Source organism: Erpetoichthys calabaricus, chromosome 11 (assembly GCF_900747795.2).
Source record: "Erpetoichthys calabaricus chromosome 11, fErpCal1.3, whole genome shotgun sequence".
Classification (NCBI taxonomy): Eukaryota; Metazoa; Chordata; class Cladistia; order Polypteriformes; family Polypteridae; genus Erpetoichthys; species Erpetoichthys calabaricus.
The window spans coordinates 138751599-138770513 of NC_041404.2; the positions used below are offsets into that span (position 1 = coordinate 138751599).

The 18915-nt window shown below is 45.5% G+C and overlaps 1 protein-coding gene across 4 annotated transcripts in view; it reads left to right on the forward strand.

Moving 5' to 3' along the window:
* Positions 1–18915, forward strand: part of myh11b (myosin, heavy chain 11b, smooth muscle) — a 76696-nt gene that overhangs the window by 45964 nt on the left and 11817 nt on the right. For all 4 annotated transcript variants that reach the window (XM_051933997.1, XM_051933994.1, XM_051933995.1 and 1 more), the window contains 14 exons: positions 2171–2302; positions 2451–2657; positions 5272–5409; positions 5534–5657; positions 5974–6145; positions 6501–6713; positions 8228–8372; positions 8617–8823; positions 8921–9025; positions 9431–9583; positions 13470–13718; positions 15757–15969; positions 16047–16259; positions 18744–18905. In XM_051933997.1, the coding sequence (XP_051789957.1) occupies positions 2171–2302; positions 2451–2657; positions 5272–5409; positions 5534–5657; positions 5974–6145; positions 6501–6713; positions 8228–8372; positions 8617–8823; positions 8921–9025; positions 9431–9583; positions 13470–13718; positions 15757–15969; positions 16047–16259; positions 18744–18905 (2433 nt within the window). The remainder of the gene's footprint in view (positions 1–2170; positions 2303–2450; positions 2658–5271; positions 5410–5533; positions 5658–5973; positions 6146–6500; positions 6714–8227; positions 8373–8616; positions 8824–8920; positions 9026–9430; positions 9584–13469; positions 13719–15756; positions 15970–16046; positions 16260–18743; positions 18906–18915) is intronic.

Genomic DNA, 18915 nt, shown 5'->3' on the forward strand with positions numbered 1-18915 from the left:
TACAGCAACATGACATATAGTTACATTACAACAGCAACATGATGTATGATGACATAGCAGTTGCATCATGTAAAGACACAACATACTGTATAGTGACACGACATACAGCAACACAATATATAATGACATAATGTATAGCGACACTATCTACAGTATGGCAACATGACATACTGTATACCAACACAACCTACCGCACCAGGATATCTAGTGACACAATGTTTAGAAACATGACATATAGTGACACAATGTATAGTGGCATGATGAATAGTGACACAAGGTATAGCGCCAAAACAATACATAAAGATATAATGAATACTGGCATAACACATATTAACACAGTATATAGCAACATGATGCATAGTGACACAATGCATAATGACACAATATATAGTAACATGATGTATAGTGACACAACGTATAGCACCACAACAATACATAAAGATATAATGAATACTGGCATAACACATATTGACACAGTGTATAGCAACATGATGCATAGTGACACAATATATAGCAACTCAATACATAATGACACAATATATAGTAACATGATGTATAGATGTATAGTGCCACAACAATACATAAAGATATAATGAATACTGGCATAACACATAGTGACACAGTATACAGTATAGTAACGTGATGAATGGTGACACAACATACAGCAACACAATATATAATGACATAATGTATAGTGACACAACTTATAGTGACACTATCTACAGTATAGCAACATGACATATACCAACACAACCTATCGCACCAGGATATCTAGTGACACAATGTTTAGAAACATGACATATAGTGACACAATGTATAGTGGCATGATGAATAGTGACACAACTTATAGCGCCACAACAATACATAAAGATATAATGAATACTGGCATAACACATAGTGACACAGTATATAGTAACATGATGAATGGTGACACGATATATAGCAACTCAATATATAATGACATATACTTTAGTAACATGATGTATAGTGACTCAGTGTACAATGACAGGATGTCTAATGACACAATGTATTGCGATGCAACTTATAGTGACACAATGCATAGCAACATGACATATAGTAACGCAATGGATAGCGACACAGCTTATAGTGACAAGATGTATGGCAACATGACGTATAGTGACATGATGTGCACTGACACAGCAATACAACGTTATAGTAACACAAAGTATAGCGACATGATGTGTAGGGTGCTTGGCTGTTTGTCCCATAAGAAAAAATAGAAAATGTTATTAAGGTGGACTACACTTCGCCTCTTTTTCCCTTTAATACAACTTTGTACCTCATTTAATGGTGATGTGGCACAGTGCACCAGTACATTAATAGCAATTGCAAAACTAAAGAAATTGTAGTTAAAATGATAAACAATGAAGACGTTTTTTCCTCCCTTGAGAAGCTGTGACATCTTGCCCACTGTGGCTGGAGGTACACCACACCTTAGTTTGCTCTGCAGGCAGACTTGCCTCTCAGGGAGAGAATGGGAAGAAATGCACCTGAGTCTGCTTACTTGGACTTGAAGATATGTGGAACATCCATCTATCCATACATCCATCCATCAATCCATACATCCATGCCATCCACCCATATGTAAATTCATTTCTCAATTCATCAACCCACTCATCCATCAATATCTTCTTTCATCTAGCCATCCACCTGTTTATCAAAGCATTCATCTATTTATACGCTCATCCATCCAAATGTCCATATATCCATCTGTCTGTCTGCCCATCCTTCCTTATGTTTAATCATCCATCCATTCACCAATACGTTCATCAGTCTATGAATCCATCATTCTGTTCATTGTTCCAATCATCCATTGACTTGTCCATCTACCTGTTTCCCACACTCAGATCTGATCCTGTCTAGTAATCCCTCCAGTGTCTCAGGTGCGATGCACCTACCTGGGTGAGTGAATGGTTATCTTACACACACACACACACACACACACACAGTGACCCCTGCACACGGGTCACTTTCTCATTGCACTCCACATGCTGAGCAGTGTCCAATGAAGTGGGGTGGACGCTGAGGTAGAAGCTCTCGACTTTGTCACTGGAAGGTGTTTTCTTTTTCCTGGCACAGCAACAACCCCTCAAAGCTCATTTTCCTTGTTGTTCCCCTGCTCCTTTGTCACTTGTCACTCTCTCCACAGGTCAAGCCCCTGCTCCAAGTCACCAGGCAAGAAGAGGAGATGCATCTGAAAGACGAGGAGCTGCAAAGGGTGAAGGAGCATCAGCAGAAGGCCGAGGGCGAGCTGAAGGAGCTGAATCAGAAACACACCCAGGTGAGCGGGCACTCACGAGCACTGGTGCGGTGGCACCATGCTGACAGCCACCTCCATGCTCAAGATTCCAGCACATTGTTGAATGACGTCCATCTGTCTGTCCCTCTCACCATCTTCACTTCTCTCTTTCTCCACCCGTGCTCAACAGCTGGTGGAAGAGAAGAATCTCCTCCAGGAACAGCTGCAGGCGGAAACAGAGTTGTATGCCGAGGCTGAGGAGATGCGCATCCGGCTGGAGTCCAAGAGGCAGGAGCTTGAAGAGATCCTACATGAGATGGAGGCCCGCATCGAGGAAGAGGAGGAGCGTAGTCACGTCCTGCAGGCCGAGAAGAAGAAAATGCAGAACCAGTTACAGGTGCCAGTTCTGTCCACCTGTGATCTCGTGACCTTTAACTTCTATACATATGCATCTCCCTTTATCCTGATCCACATCACAGCTCATCTGATGTCCACCCCATAAGCCTGGGCACCCAAACCCCTGCACCTGGTGGCCCATTACACTGATGGATCATCTCTGACATTTTGCCCGCTCTGGTAGCCCATTAGCACTTGCATTCCCCAAATTTGGCTCCCTTCTCAAAAAATATTTCCGGTTGTCAGCATTTCACCCCTCAGCCCAGGCATCAGTAAAGCTTTGTCCAGGACCTGATTTTATTGATTATTTATAAATGTGTTATTTATTAATACGAGGCTATGGTGGTCTTTATGGAGTAGGGATATTCTCCCTATATCCAAGAGTGGTTTTCCTCCCATGGTTCCAAACTGGCCTCTTGTGAGTGTGACTGTATGTTGAACTCACGCCACCTCTAGGACTTATTGGTGCCCATGATGCAGAAGTGGAGTTTGTGGGTTATTAATGAGTAACATGATGGCAGAGTGTTTAGTGTTGTTGCCTCATGGTTCATATCCCAGCCTGGTCACTATCTGTATGAAGTTGGCATGTTCGCCCTGTCCCTGTGTGCCTTTTTTCTACTGTGTGCTCAGCTTTTGACATCAAACTGACCTCTTGTGAGTGGTGCTGTGTGTATAAAGGAGTCCTGAGGTGAACTAGCACCCCCTCTTGGACTGGTTGGCTCCCTGACAGACTCTGGTTCCTGTAACACAGAACTGGATTTAGTGGACTTATTGATGGATTATTTAATACTGGATAGCATGATGGCAGAGTGTTTAGTGCTGTTGCCAAACGGTTCAAATCCCAGCCTGGTCTGTGTGGAGCTGGCATGTTCTCCTGGTCCTTGTGTGTGTTTTTCTCTGGTTTCTCCACTTTTCCTCTCATATTCGTTACTGATGACTCCAAATGCTCCTTGTGTATGTTGTGGTATGTGTATAAGAACTGGCACCCCCTCTAGGACAGCTTGGCTCCCTGACGGACTCTGGTCTCCACAAATTAGAACTGGAATGTCTAGATTTGATGATGTGTTATTAATGGGCAGATTGCTGGTACATGAATCTGTGGTTCAAATCTCAGTCTGGTCACCATCTGTGTGGAGCTGGAATGTTCTCCCTGTCTCTGTGTGAACTTTTCCTCAGCAAGCTCCATTCATCCTCCCAAATCCCTCTCTGAGGACTCCAAAGGGATCCCATGTAAGTGTGTCAATGTATGTGAGGTGAACTAACGCCCCCTTCTAGGACTGGTTAACGTCTTTACAGACGTGACCCACAACCCAGAAATGGTTTAGGTGGATCTTATAAGTGGTCATTTATTACTGGGCAGCATGACAGCACAGTGGTCAGTACTGGTGTCTTTTGGCTTCAAATCCTGTATCCCAGGTTTGCATTTTCTCCTCGTATCCTTGTGAGTCTTCCTCCTACAGCCCAAAGAGGTGACATTGGATGAATTGGCATCTGAGTATATGGGAATAGCCTGTGATGGACTGCCATCCCATCCCGGGTCAGCTCCTGCCTTGTACCTGATGTTGCCCAGATAGTCCCCTGACACCCAGAGCCGGATGTGTTATCTTACTATCAAGCATCATCAGTATTGTCCTTCTCTTCATTACCATTGTTACATTTATTGGTCTCTTCTGATTTATTACCATGTCATCTCATCAGATCTCTTTCTTAAACCATTTAATCCAGTTCAGAATCATGGGGGCTCAGAGCCCAATCTGGAAGCACTGGGCTCAAGGTAGGAACCAACTCTGGATTGCAGGGCCTGGGTACGTACACACACACACACACACACACACACACACACACACATTAATGGGAAATTTGAAATTTACAAGAAAACCTAATCAGCTTCTATTTCGGGATGAGGGACGGAAAATTCTGGAAGACATGAGGATAAAGTGTCAACTTAACACAAACAATGCAGGATATTTGAGGCAGCGGTGCTACCAACTGCGCCACCATGCTGCCCTGACTTATTCCTGTATTTGTTGTGATTTTTTCTTTTTTTTTTACACACCCCTCATTCTTAAACCCAATGAATCCAGTCCAGGGTCACAGGGGCAGCTGGAGCCTCTCCTAGCAGCATTGGGCACAAGGCAGGAACCAATTCTGGATGGGGTGCCAGTGCATTGTGGAGCCCACTTACACACCCACACACCTGTATTCCCACAATTCCACCTTCATCTTACATTGGGTTTGTTAGCGAAAACCCGGCACCCCCGGAGGAAGAGAAACACAGCACAGGGAGAACACGTAAACCCCACATGGAGAGCCACAAGCACCCAGGATGCTGAATTCATGAGATGGCAGTGGTACCTGCTGTGCCACCCTCTTACTTTTTAAATTATTACCCCGTTGTTTTTTATGATTTATAATTTCTTGCATTGAAATATGATGTGTTATTTTTAATTTTGATTGACTCTGTTATTTCATGGATCCATCTCTTTCGCAATTCTCATTTTATTTTCTGCACACTAACTGAGTGGGGAGCCACTTGAATGGCAGCAGGCCTTCCAAAGCTCTGCATGGCACCCGTGCCCCTCTTAGAGGCTCACACTGTTTCTGGCTCCCTGCAGGACCTTGAGGAGCAGCTAGAGGAAGAGGAGGACGCCCGGCAGAAGCTGCAGTTGGAGAAGGTCACAGCAGAAGGGAAAATCAAAAAGCTGGAGGACGACATTCTGGTCATGGAGGACCAGAACACCAAGCTGCTGAAGGTGTGGGGGTCTCAGAGTGTTTGGGAGGGCCTTGGGTTTGTCTGGACGAAGAGGGTGACTCTGACAGGCTCCTTCCATGCATCGTGGGGATTTCACACTCTTCCTCTCTCCTGGCTGATTTCAGGAGAAGAAGCTGCTGGAAGAAAGAGTGTCCGACTTCAGCACAAACCTCGCAGAAGAAGAAGAGAAGTCCAAGAACCTGACCAAGCTGAAGACCAAACATGAATCTATGATCTCCGAGCTTGAGGGTAAAAAGGTTTAAAAGTCCTGGTCAGCGGGTGGACTTGACCGCCAACTTGTCTGTGTGGGGGGCTGTGGGACATGTGTCTTTCATTAAGCCTTTGAATGACGGGTTCGGTGGTCTGGGACCAGAACCAGTGCAGCTAAATTAACTTTGTTCCTGTCCCACTGTAGTTCAAGTTTCATGGCACATGTATTTGATATCAGAAACGGAATCAGCGCCCTGCGAAACCTTTAATGGAAAATAAAAAGTCATAACACACAAGTGGGCAGTCTGACCAGAAGCCCCAGGAACCGACTGATGAGTTCTTCGTTTGTTTGCAGTGCGGCTCAAAAAGGAGGAGAAGGGGCGACAAGAGCTGGACAAGGCCAAGAGAAAGCTGGAAGCCGAATCAAATGACCTCCAGGAGCAGATCGCCGACCTTCAAGCCCAGATTGCCGAGCTGAAGGCACAGTTGGCCAAAAAGGAGGAAGAACTGCAGGCTGCTCTGGCCCGGTAGGTCGAGAGTGGGATACCCAATTAGCAGACACTTTGGACCCCTTGGGCATATTGGAGTAGGCTCCATTCCACAAAGAGAAGAGGGATAGGGTCCCCAAAATATGTATAACACTCAGGACCCCAAAAGGATAAAAGCAGCCTTGCCCACTGATTCACGGGATCAGTGCACCCCTGAGGATGGCTGCAGTCGAGGGTACAAACTGCAAGGCTGTCAGTGTTTTTTGTTCAGACCTGTTTTGTCCAAAATGTAATTTTTGGGCTGAAGTCAGTAAAATTATTACATTTGTACATTTGCATATCCTCCAGAGGGTGTCCGAAGATGGCCGCCTTGACTTTACTTGTCATTCCTTAGGCTGGAAGATGAGGTGGGACAGAAGAACAATGCCTTGAAGAAGATCAGAGAACTGGAGGCCCAGATCTCGGATCTCCAAGAGGACCTGGAATCGGAGCGGGCTGCGCGAAACAAGGCAGAGAAGCACAAGAGGGACCTGGGAGAGGAGCTGGAGGCCCTCAAGTCCGAACTGGAGGACACCTTGGACAGTACGGCCACACAACAGGAACTCCGGTAGGACAGGTCAAGTGTTGAGGGTGGGCTGAGGTTCTGGGGATAGTAAATACGTGTTGGGTCCACCAGATAGTTCAGAAGAAGGTGGGTCGGAGTGATGCACCCCAATTCTGGCTATTAGGTTGTTACTTTATTGTGTCATACGGGTTTATGACTCTTATTGTTAGAGCCGAGTGTCATTTGGGCAACGGTGTAGACGCGTCTCACGTTAAGGCATTAGTGTCGAGTGTTACCTGGCAATGGTATAGGTATGTGTTGTGTAAGTGCCAGGCCCAAGTGTTACATGGGCAACGGCATAGACGCGGCTTCTTCTAGCCTCATAATGGCGTCTCATAAGAAACGGCTCTCATCAGCAGTGATGACGAACTGAATCCATCTTCAGGCAAAACTGAAACGGACAGTTAAGCCAAAAGTGACACTCGCGTCACTTGCACGTGTGCAGGGTGCTCTTCATATTATAATTATTGTTTGTATCATTATTATACTTTCTACACTTCTGACTTTTAATGTTTTGCACGTTTTACAATATAAAGTTGAGATTTAATAAAAATGTAATTTTTCAAGACAAAAAAACATAACGCGTTTTACATATTTTTTTTGAGAAAAACATGTAACGCTAAAGAGGTTAAATCTTCTGGCACATTCTCTGACATGGAGGTGGAGCTCCCAGAAGAGCGTTGGTCTGCTTGCACTTGACCCACTCTGAGCCCATCTCACCTGCTCTAGGGGTGCAGCCTTGTGCCTGGGCTTCATGTGCTAGAATGATGGAGTGTCACAATCCGGCGACCTTGCTGTGAAAATCCCTTACCATTCTGTGCATTTCTGTAATGAAGTGTGAGAATGGCAGTGTGGCGTTAGTGGTTAAGGCTTTGGACTTAGGTCCCACAATGTCAGTAGTTTAATATGAACCCATGAGCAAGACTCTTCACCTGCCTGCTACTCTGACTGGATAAACCAAAGAAATGTAACCAGTTGTATCTGAAATGTGGTGAGAAGTCAAGCAAAATGACTCCTTTTATTGGCTAACTAGAAAGATAACAATATGCAAGCTCTGGAGGCAACTCAGGCCCCTTCTTCAGACAAGGTGTAATTATTAATTACATAATTAGTAGTATAATTAGTACCCGTGTAATTAGTAATTACATCTTACAAGAAGAAGAATTCAGTGACCTTGCTGTGAAAATCCCTTACCATTCCATGCATTTCTGTAATGAAGTGTGAGAAAGGCAGTGTGGCGTTAATGGTTAAGGCTTTGGCCTTCAAATCCTGAGCTTTTCAGTTCAAATCCCATTACTGGTGCTCCAACTGGATAAAAAGAAGAAATGTAACCCAGTGTAATTTTAAATGTTGTAAGCTGATTTGGAAAAAGGCATCTGCCAAAATAATAATAACTAAGAAGAACTCTGTGACCTTGCTGTGGAAATCCCTTACAATGCCAATTCATTGCTGCAATGCAATTTCAGAATTCAGTGACTTTGCTGTAAGTTCCTTACCATTCCGTGCTTATCTGTCAGGGCGAAACGTGAACAAGAAGTGACCTTGTTAAAGAGAGCTTTGGAGGAGGAGGGCCGTACCCATGAAGCTCAGGTGCAAGAGATGCGGCAGAAGCACACACAGGCGGTGGAAGAGCTCACCGAGCAACTGGAGCAGTTCAAACGGGTGAGTGAGCACTGGGGGGGTCCTGGCATCCATCAGAATGTGGGATACATTGTGTTTGATACCATTTGTTAAACTTTTATTAACTTTTTTCTCAACTTAGTACGTTTTTATTTTTATGTTTGAAATATTGTATTGGATAACCCACCACCCACCTCCTGATTCTTGGGTTGCCACACATCAGTACAAATACAAACGGCTGACTTGTGTCATCGGATCCTGACAAAATGTCATCTTTTCTTTCCAGACAAAGACCAACCTGGACAAGGCAAAGCAGACCCTTGAAAAGGAAAACGCAGATCTGGCCGGGGAGGTGCGCTCGCTCGCGCAGACCAAGCAAGAAGTGGAGCACAAAAAGAAGAAACTGGAGGGCCAGTTGACAGACCTACAATCCAAATTCAATGACGGAGAGCGGCAGAAAGCCGAGCTGGGCGAGCGGGCCACCCGACTGACCGTACGTCAAAAGGGCTTCTCATGGTTGGGGTGTCGGATGAGGATATTGAGGTAACATTTGGGGTGCTGACTGGCCATCTTTTGTCTTTTATGCGCAGACCGAGCTGGACAGTGTCACAAATCTCCTTAATGAGGCTGAAGGCAAGGCCATCAAACTGAACAAGGATGTGTCCAGCCTGAGCTCCCAGCTGCAGGACACCCAGGTACCGCTGATGTACCCCCTTCTGAATCTGTCTGAACATTTCCGTGTTAGATCTTATGGTTTTAACATTAGAAGCCATTGTTATAGACAGTTGGGTTCTGCTTGGTTCTGTCTTGATGTCACCTTTCTTGCACTTTCCTGGAGAAGGAAGACATCCTGGCTTGGGGTGGCTTGTCACTTTTGTTCCATCTTGCCACTAGTTTCACCTCTCTGGTCACTTTGTCTTCATCATGTGACAGTCATTTATGCCATTCCAGATGTGTTATTTTTGGTCTAAGAGGTTGAGCAGCCCCCCAGTGACTCCAGTGTATATCGTGCTGGTTGGGCCCTCACGGGTCATATGGAGATGCTACCACTGTGCCGTACCCACATCTCACTTGTCCCATCGCCATCTTCACTTTTGCAGGAGCTGCTCGCCGAGGAGACACGCCAAAAGCTGAACGTGTCCACACGTCTTCGCCAAATGGAGGACGAAAAGAACTCTCTGCAGGAGCAGCTGGATGAGGAAACGGAGGCCAAGAGGAACCTGGAGAGGCACATCTCAACCCTCAATGTGCAGGTCAGTCAGAGGGGAGGACATGTGGGGTTGGGGTCTACCAGCCAGGAGGTGCCCTGGTGCAAGAAGTTCAGGATGGCCTAACCGAGGAGCTGGGCTCAGTCATTTTCAGAATAAGCACAGGGGTGCTAAAACACACACATTGGGGGGTTCAGAGTTAGCCCTTGTGGTCAGAGAGCTCACTTTGAAACACTGGGTGACATAAAACATACAGTAGCAGGCTTAAAGGACATTGTGAGGTGTTAAGTAAAAGCCCCTACTGCCCCCTAGTGGCTTTTTTTTTTTTTTTGCTAAATGTTGTCCCCAAGCTAATTTGAATGCCTGAATTGTGCGTTGCTGCTGACTGAAGGGCCAATGATGTGACACTATCTCTATAGCAGGCATTATTGAGTAATGTACTCTGCTGCCCCCTGCTGCCCAGTTCCTTTTTAATAAATTACACATTGCCCGTGACCAAGAGCTGATTGACGTCAGTTCACTTGCTGTTTCATTTGCTTTCAGCGAACGCCTTTGTTCAGTACTGTACAGTGCATCCGGAAAGTATTCCCAGCGCTTCATCACTTTTTCCACATTTTGTTATGTTACAGCCTTATTCCAAAATGGATTAAATTAATTTTTTTCCTCAGAATTCTACACACAACACCCCATAATGACAACGTGAAAAACGTTTACTTGAGATTTTTGCAAATTTATTAAAAATAAACAAATTGAGAAAGCACATGTCCATAAGTATTCACAGCCTTTGCCATGAAGCTCCAAATCGAGCTCAGGTGCATCCTGTTTCCCCTGATCATCCTTGAGATGTTTCTGCAGCTTCATTGGAGTCCACCTGTGGTAAATTCAGTTGACTGGACATGATTTGGAAAGGCACACACCTGTCTATAGAAGGTCCCACAGTTGACAGTTCATGTCAGAGCACAAACCAAGCATGAAGTCAAAGGAATTGTCTGTAGACCTCCGAGACAGGATTGTCTCGAGTCACAAATCTGGGGAAGGTTACAGAAAAATTTCTGCTGCTTTGAAGGTCCCAATGAGCACAGTGGCCTCCATCATCCGTAAGTGGAAGAAGTTCGAAACCACCAGGACTCTTCCTAGAGCTGGCCGGCCATCTAAACTGAGCGATCGGGGGAGAAGGGCCTTAGTCAGGGAGGTGACCAAGAACCCGATGGTCTCTCTGTCAGAGCTCCAGAGGTCCTCTGTGGAGAGAGGAGAACCTTCCAGAAGGACAACCATCTCTGCAGCAATCCACCAATCAGGCCTGTATGGTAGAGTGGCCAGACGGAAGCCACTCCTTAGTAAAAGGCACATGGCAGCCCACCTGGAGTTTGCCAAAAGGCACCTGAAGGACTCTCAGACCATGAGAAAGAAAATTCTCTGGTCTGATGAGACAAAGATTGAACTCTTTGCTGTGAATGCCAGGCGTCACGTTTGGAGGAAACCAGGCACCGCTCATCACCAGGCCAATACCATCCCTACAGTGAAACATGGTGGTGGCAGCATCATGCTGTGGAGAACTGGGAGACTAGTCAGGATAAAGAGAAAGATGACTGCAGCAATGTACAGGGACATCCTGGATGAAAACCTGCTCCAGAGCGCTCTTGACCTCAGACTGGGGCGACAGTTCATCTTTCAGCAGGACAACGACCCTAAGGACACAGCCAAGATATCAAAGGAATGGCTTCAGGACAACTCTGTGAATGTCCTTGAGTGGCCCAGCCAGAGCCCAGACTTGAATCCGATTGAACATCTCTGGAGAGATCTTAAAATGGCTGTGCACCGACGCTTCCCATCCAACCTGATGGAGCTTGAGAGGTGCTGCAAAGAGGAATGGGCGAAACTGGCCAAGGATAGGTGTGCCAAGCTTGTGGCATCATATTCAACAAGACTTGAGGCTGGAATTGCTGCCAAAGGGGCATCGACAAAGTATTGAGCAAAGGCTGTGAATTCTTATGGACATGGGATTTCTCAGTTTGTTTATTTGTAATAAATTTGCAAAAATCTCAAGTAAACTTTTTTCACGTTGTCATTATGGGGTGTTGTGTGTAGAATTCTGAGGTAAAAAATGAATTTAATCCATTTTGGAATAAGGCTGTGACATAACAAAATGTGGAAAAAGTGATGAAGCGCTGGGAATACTTTCCGGATGCACTGTATATAAAAATGGGATTACCACTGTCCTTGCGCTAAAGGGCAGCCTGACCCTTGAACCCTGGTGTGCAGACACCACATCAACTGTACAAAACCGTTGCATTGTGAAGTATTAAGTAAAAAGCCTCTAGTGGCTTCTTAGCTATGTGTCGTCCCCACCTACGTGGAAGGCCTGAATTGAGCATGAGGCATGAATGATATCAGAGATCGTGTCTCTACAGCAGGCATGACTGAGTGATCTACTCTGCTGCCTCCTGCTGGTCACTGCACTAAACAGTTCATATTTCACATTTACTCGTGCCAGAGGGATGGCTGGTGTCAGTTCAGTTGCTGTTTACTCTTCTCCTAATGAACTCCGTTGTTCAGTCTTGCATACAGTCCTTGTGCTAAAGGGCAGTCTAACCCTTGAACCCGGGTGCACAGAAGTTACATTAAGTGTACATAGCAGTCTTAAATTACATTGTGAAGTACAGGTAGTCCTCTGCTTAGGATGGGGTTACATTCCAAAAAATCAGATCACAAGTCGAATCAATCGTAAGTCGCTAAAAGTAGTGTAAGGGTACGGTACTCACAGCCTACTTACGCTACGGCTGGCCTACCCTAATTCTGTGGAAACTGATCGGTAATGCACTTAATTTGTTAATAAATTTGGTAATATTTTAACAAAACACTGACGTGTGAGTCCCCGTCTTGCACCCCAAAGACGAGGCTGAGTCTCCGTACTTTAGCGACACCAGCTTTATTCATCTTGAAACAGGAACAGCACGGGTATTTATTGTAGCGGGATCTACCACTCTCCTACACACAGACACAGCAAACGGGCAGAGTGGGGGTCAAGTCAGTGACCAAGTTATGATGTTCCCTGCATCATCCATGGGCAGCGGTTGGCTGGCGTTTCTGTGGCGCTGCCAACCTGTGAACATGCCGAAGCACTATTGCCACATCTGTGGTGGACTGCTTGTCATTTACCGAGGGAATTGTGCTTCAGCGTGTCACCCCGTTGGAGGGGGTCTCAAAAGAGTTCAGAAATCTCACCACCCCCCCTTAGCTTTGTCCAAAATGACTGTCTAAGGAGAGAACGTCAGCATTGGTGTGTGCTGCCCTGGGACGGTGGCGAACATTAAAAGCCTGCAAACTAATACACCACCGAGTGAGCAGGGCATTCGTATCCTTCTGTTTGTACAGGCACTGAAGGGGGCACGGTAAGTCAGCAGGGTAAACTGCCACCCCCCCAGCTGCAAATGTATATTTTACAAAATTTTATATAAATTCTCGTATTGCTATCACCATCGTAACTTTGAAAAATCATAAATCGAACCATCATAGGTTGAGAACCATCTGTATTAAGTAAATGCATGTACTGCCCTCTAGTGGTGTCTTAGCTGTATTGTGTCCCCCTATGCGGGAGGCCTGAATTGAGCCTGACTCACGACTGGGGTGATAGCAGACTCCCACATTACTAAGATTGCGCTCTGCTGCCTCCTGCTGGCCAGTGCATTAAACAAACGATTCTATCATTAGTGACAGGGAATAGCTGACGTCAATTCAGCTGCTGTGTAACGGGCTCCAGGTAGACCCCACTGCACACTAGCAATGATACTGTGAAGTGTACACATTGGCCATGAAAGGCACTATATCAGTTTTCCAGGCACTCTCCATGATCTTTGTCTCATGCTATCCCAGTCTAAAATCTTAAGGGGTACATCAACATGGACTCATCCCTCTTTTGCTTGCTCCACAGTTGACTGACTCCAAGAAGAAGGTGGAAGAATTTGCCGGCACCGTTGAGCTGCTGGAAGATGGGAAGAAACGGCTTCAGCGCGACCTGGAGGCAGCCACAACCCAGTTTGAGGAGAAGGCCTCCGCATACGACAAGCTAGAAAAGACAAAGAACCGCCTGCAGCAGGAACTGGAAGACCTTCTGGTGGACCTGGACAACCAGCGGCAGCTGGTCTCCAACCTTGAGAAGAAGCAGAAGAAGTTTGACCAGGTCTGGTGGCGGCTATGTGTACTGTAGTTTCACTGTCCGTCAGACTGCAGCTGCTTTGATTTTTTTTTTTCCTCTACCTGTAGACTCTTCTAGAAGGATTCCATCTTTGTTCTCTCTGTTCTGCTTTGCTTGAACTCCTACTGCCTTCCAATCTCCTTCTCTTCTCAGTTTCTCAGTCTTCTTCACTCTAATGCCAGACTCATGTCTAAAGAGTAGAGGTGAAGAAGCTAAACATCTAAGTAGCAGCCATCCCTACACCCGTGATATGCCAGTCCAGTTTGCCTCAATGATGGCTTAGACTCCAGTCCTTCACATACAGCATTCACAGAGTATTGAGCTCATTGAGGTAACAAGAGGCTTGTAGTGCTCTGGGCTTCCAATAGGAGGCGATGTAGCAGCCCCCATTTCACAATCATTTCAAAACCCCCTCATCTACTCCCTAGAGTCTCTGCCTGGTTGTGACAAAGTGACGTCAGCTTTGTGTCTTTTACAAGCTCATACAGGGTACCTGAGTGAGGACTCTGCTGCCCTCTAGTGTCTGCTGATCCAAAGGACCTCCTTCTTCAGCTCTTTGGAGGCTTGTATAACAAATCATAATGGCTGACACTAAGTAACATCCTATTCTGCCACCTTCTGCTGGCCATTGTTCCATATTACTGAATGTTGAGGGAGTGCTTGTGTCAGTTCAGTCACTTTGGATTTGAGAATGGCTGTCCCTCTACTGGCAGCAGAGCTAAACGCTAACATGTGCAAGAAAGGATTTCACTGTACAAAAACGACTCTGTAAACCAAACACATGGTCAATGGCTGCCCATCCCTTACACCAGCCACACAAAGGTCACCTCAGGTCTGTGCAGCAGGCATAAACTGCACTGTCAAGTATTAAGCAACGGCCTCTGCTGCCCTCTAGTGTACAGTGAGGTCAAAGTCTTGTTTGCATACAGTAGGGGTTCTCAATGTCGGTCCTGGGGGCCCACTGTGGCTTCAGGTTTTTGATTCAACCAGAAAAGACACAGAATCTGGGAAATGACAGTTCACTTAATTAGCCCAGGAGTCCAATTAGAAAGAGGTTGGTTGGAACACAGGGGTCCCCAGGACCGAGATTGAGAACCCCCGGCACACGGCTATTGACTGCTCAAGTATTAAGCAAAGCCCTCTGGTGCCCTCTAGTGTATGTTGAGATGAAGGTCTTGTATTGCATATATTGACTGGCTACAAGCAAAGAGCTGCACTGCCCACTAGTGTACAGTGAGGTCAAAGTATTGTACTGCATACTGCTCCTGTCTGCAGTGACAATGACATCACACCATGAACACAGCAGGCTGACATGATATTATTTATTGTGTAGTGCTGGGCTATAAGAGTGCTATGGTGGCACAGTAGTTAGCGCTGTCACCTAACAGATCCCAATTCCAGGGTTTAAATCAATCTTATCAATCTTTAATTTAATATTGTTTATTGTATTAGTATGCTGCTGCTGGAGAATGTGAATTTCCCATTGGGATTAATAAAGTATCTATCTATCTATCTATCTATCTATCTATCTATCTATCTATCTATCTATCTATCTATCTATCTATCTATCTATCTATCTATCTAAATTCTGCACCCCACTGCAGTCAGAGCATTGTTTTGTTCATTCTTCCCATGTTGGTGTGGGCTTTCCTTTCATATCCTAAAGACGTGCAGGTTAAGCTAACTGGTGTCTCCATACCAGCCATGTCCTGTGGACTGGTGCTCAGGCTGGGCTCATATAAAAGGCTCAACTGCTCCACACTGCATTAGAAAAGTGTCTGTGCTGCCATCTGCTGGCAAATCAGGTAGATGCAGCCTTTGTGCTGCATAGGTAACTACTTAGTCCAGCGCCAGTTCTAAAGAGGTTCATGGCACTGGTGATGTAGGCTTTGGCAATCACTTGTACCAGCAGTGACCCTGAGCCCTCACTCTTCTTTTCGGTGGTCTGTAATGAATTTTCAAGCAGGCTATGGCTGCCTTCTCTTTGCTGCCCTATCTCACCTGGTGCTTTACCTGTCCTTAGATGCTTGCTGAAGAAAAGAGCATTTCGAGCAAATATGCTGAGGAGCGCGACCGAGCTGAAGCGGAGGCTCGCGAGAAGGAGACCAAGGCACTGTCACTCGCGCGGGCCCTCGACGAGGCCCAAGACTCCCGTGAGGAGCTCGAGAGGATCAACAAGCAGCTGAAGGCCGAGATGGAGGACCTGGTCAGCTCCAAGGACGACGTGGGCAAAAACGTAAGTAGGCCGCTCAGGCAGCTAAGGAACTGGTGTAGCTGCAAAATTCATCACCATCTCATCTCTTCTGTGTTCAGGTCCACGAGCTGGAGAAGTCCAAGCGGGCACTAGAGACCCAAGTGGAGGAGATGAAGACGCAGCTGGAGGAGCTTGAGGATGAGTTACAGGCCACTGAAGATGCCAAACTGCGCCTGGAGGTCAACATGCAGGCCCTTAAGGCCCAGTTTGAAAGGGACCTTCAGGCCAGGGATGAACAGAATGAGGAGAAGAAGAGGCAGCTGGTGAAGCAGGTGGGAAACTGATGGAAAATGGGTCAATGGGGGTCACATGCTCACGGTGGGTAGGTGTACAGTACTGCACCCCCTGCCTGTTCTATTAGGTCAACTTGTGTTTGACATGCAGACCACTTTACCAGTCTTTGGGTCTAGTGATGGCAGCAATAAGTTAGCACTGTCTGAGACATTGAAATATGGGGGGGGGGGTCCTTTGGGCACTCCAAAGCCCAGGTCTGCCGCCACTCTGGGGTGAAGGTGGACAGGGAGCAGACTTCAACCTAGAGAGCCATCTGGACGATAGTCTGGTGTAAGTGGAGGACATGAAATCAAGAAAATGATGAAGATGACAGGACTGGACATCGTGGGGACCGTCGTGCACTTTAGGAGCACATCGCTATGTGTCAAATAGTGACTGTCACTTCTATCATATGCTATATAGCACCTTTCACACTCCACTCCTCCCTCTCTCTCTCTCTATATATATATATATATATATATCATACTATATAGCACCTTTCACATCTGTCTATCCATCTATCATATAGTTTTCATATACTTCTTGTATAGTATTTTTCATATCTATGCATTTTGTAGCAACTTTCATAACTCAATCTACAGTATACAGTGCCTTTCAAATTCATCTATTATATAGTGCCTTTCATAGCTATTATATTTATGTATTATGTAGCACCTTTCATATCTTATACAGTAACTTTCATTTCTGTTATATAATTTTTTTCTTGTCTATCACCTAGAACTTTTCATATCTACTGATTATATAGAAACTTTACACTCATATAGAGCTGCTCTTATAGCTTTTTATAATGCCTTTCATAAATGTGGACTATCCATTATATAGTGCCTTTCACATCCGTTATGTAGTGCCTTTTTATTTATCTATTATTATGTAGTTATTTTCACATTATTCTCTCATATAGCACCTTTTATATCTATCTGATGTGTAGCTCCATTGAAATCTGCCTATTATATAGCGCCTTTAGTACCATTTTTAATGCAGTGCTTTTCATAAGTATCTGTGTAGTCAATGTGGTGTCTTTCACGTCCATCTATTATATAGCACCTTTTATAGCTATCTATTATATAGTGCCCTTCACACCTATTTTTTTAGCCATCTATCTACAGTAAATGTAGTGTCTTTCACATCTCTTTATCATATACTTCTTTTTACATTTGATTTACAGGGTCTTTTATCATTTGTCTAACTATATTAGTGTCTTAAATACATCCATCCATCCATTTTCCTATCCGCTGAATTCGAACACAGGGTCATGGGGGTCTGCAGGAGCCAATCCCAGCCAACACAGGGCACAAGGCAGGAACCAATCCAGGGCAGGGTGCCAACCCACCGCAGGACACACACAAACACACCCACACACCAAGCACACACTAGGGCCAATTTAGAATCGCCAATCCACCTAACCTGCATGTCTTTGGACTGTGGGAGGAAACCCACGCAGACACGGGGAGAACATGCAAACTCCACGCAGGGAGGACCCGGGAAGCGAACCCAGGTCTCCCAACTGCGAGGCAGCAGCACTACCCACTGCGCCACCGTGCCGCTCGTCTTAAATACAGTATATACTATGTAGAGAATTTCTTATATACTTATTATGCCACATTTTTCATATTTACCAATTATATAGTACCTTCCATAGCTATCTTTATACAGAGCATTTTATAGTTGTCTGTCTGAATATAGTGCCTTTCAAATCTGATGTAGAGTGCTTTCAACATATATAGAGGATTTCCTAGATCTTATGTAACATTTTTCATATGTACCTATTATTATATAGTGCCTTTCACCTCGCATATCTGTATAAATCCAGTGCCTTTAAAACCTCTTCCTGTTTCATTGCACCTTTCCTATTGCACTCCCTCACATGTCGCCCCTTTCACATACAGTACATCCTCCTACTTCATACAAAGCCCTTTCTCGCTCCAAGGGTCCTCTTCTGATGTTTTGGTAGCTCAGTCTGTTCTTCTTCTTCTCTTCCTTAAACATCTGGAGATGTTCACTGATTGTATTTCTACAGAAGCAGTGGGGCTTTTCTTTGATTTTACTTAGGAATGGCGATGTGGTCAGGCTGAATGTCATTTGCATTTCTTGGACTCTACAAACCCCAAAACCCCAAACCGTTGTCCCAAAGTCTTGGGTTTAAAAATCTCAGTCTTGGCCCTGACTGTGTGGAGTGTGCATGTTGCCCCCGTGTCTGTGTGGTGTAGGGGCTGAAGCACTGGAGGCTGAGCTACAAGTCTGTTGGTGCATCTGATTGTGAGACCCTCAGCGGGGTCCCACCAGTTGTGAGACTTGAACAGTGAACTTGTGAGGTGTCTTGGGCAAAAGAGACGAACATATTATTATTAATATAATTATCATCCTTAAAATAATAATTGACATGTAGTCTTGCTGCAGTTGAACACTAAACCAGCTCCCCCGTTTGCCCTTTAACCCCCACCCATCGTTGTGTTGCCCCTCAGGTACGGGAGCTGGAGACCGAGCTGGAAGACGAGCGTAAACAGCGCACTCTGGTGGCCGCAGCTAAGAAGAAGCTGGAGAGTGACATCAAGGACCTGGAGGGGCAGATCGAGGCCGCCACTAAAGGACGCGATGAAGCCATCAAACAGCTGCGCAAGTTCCAGGTCTGTCAGG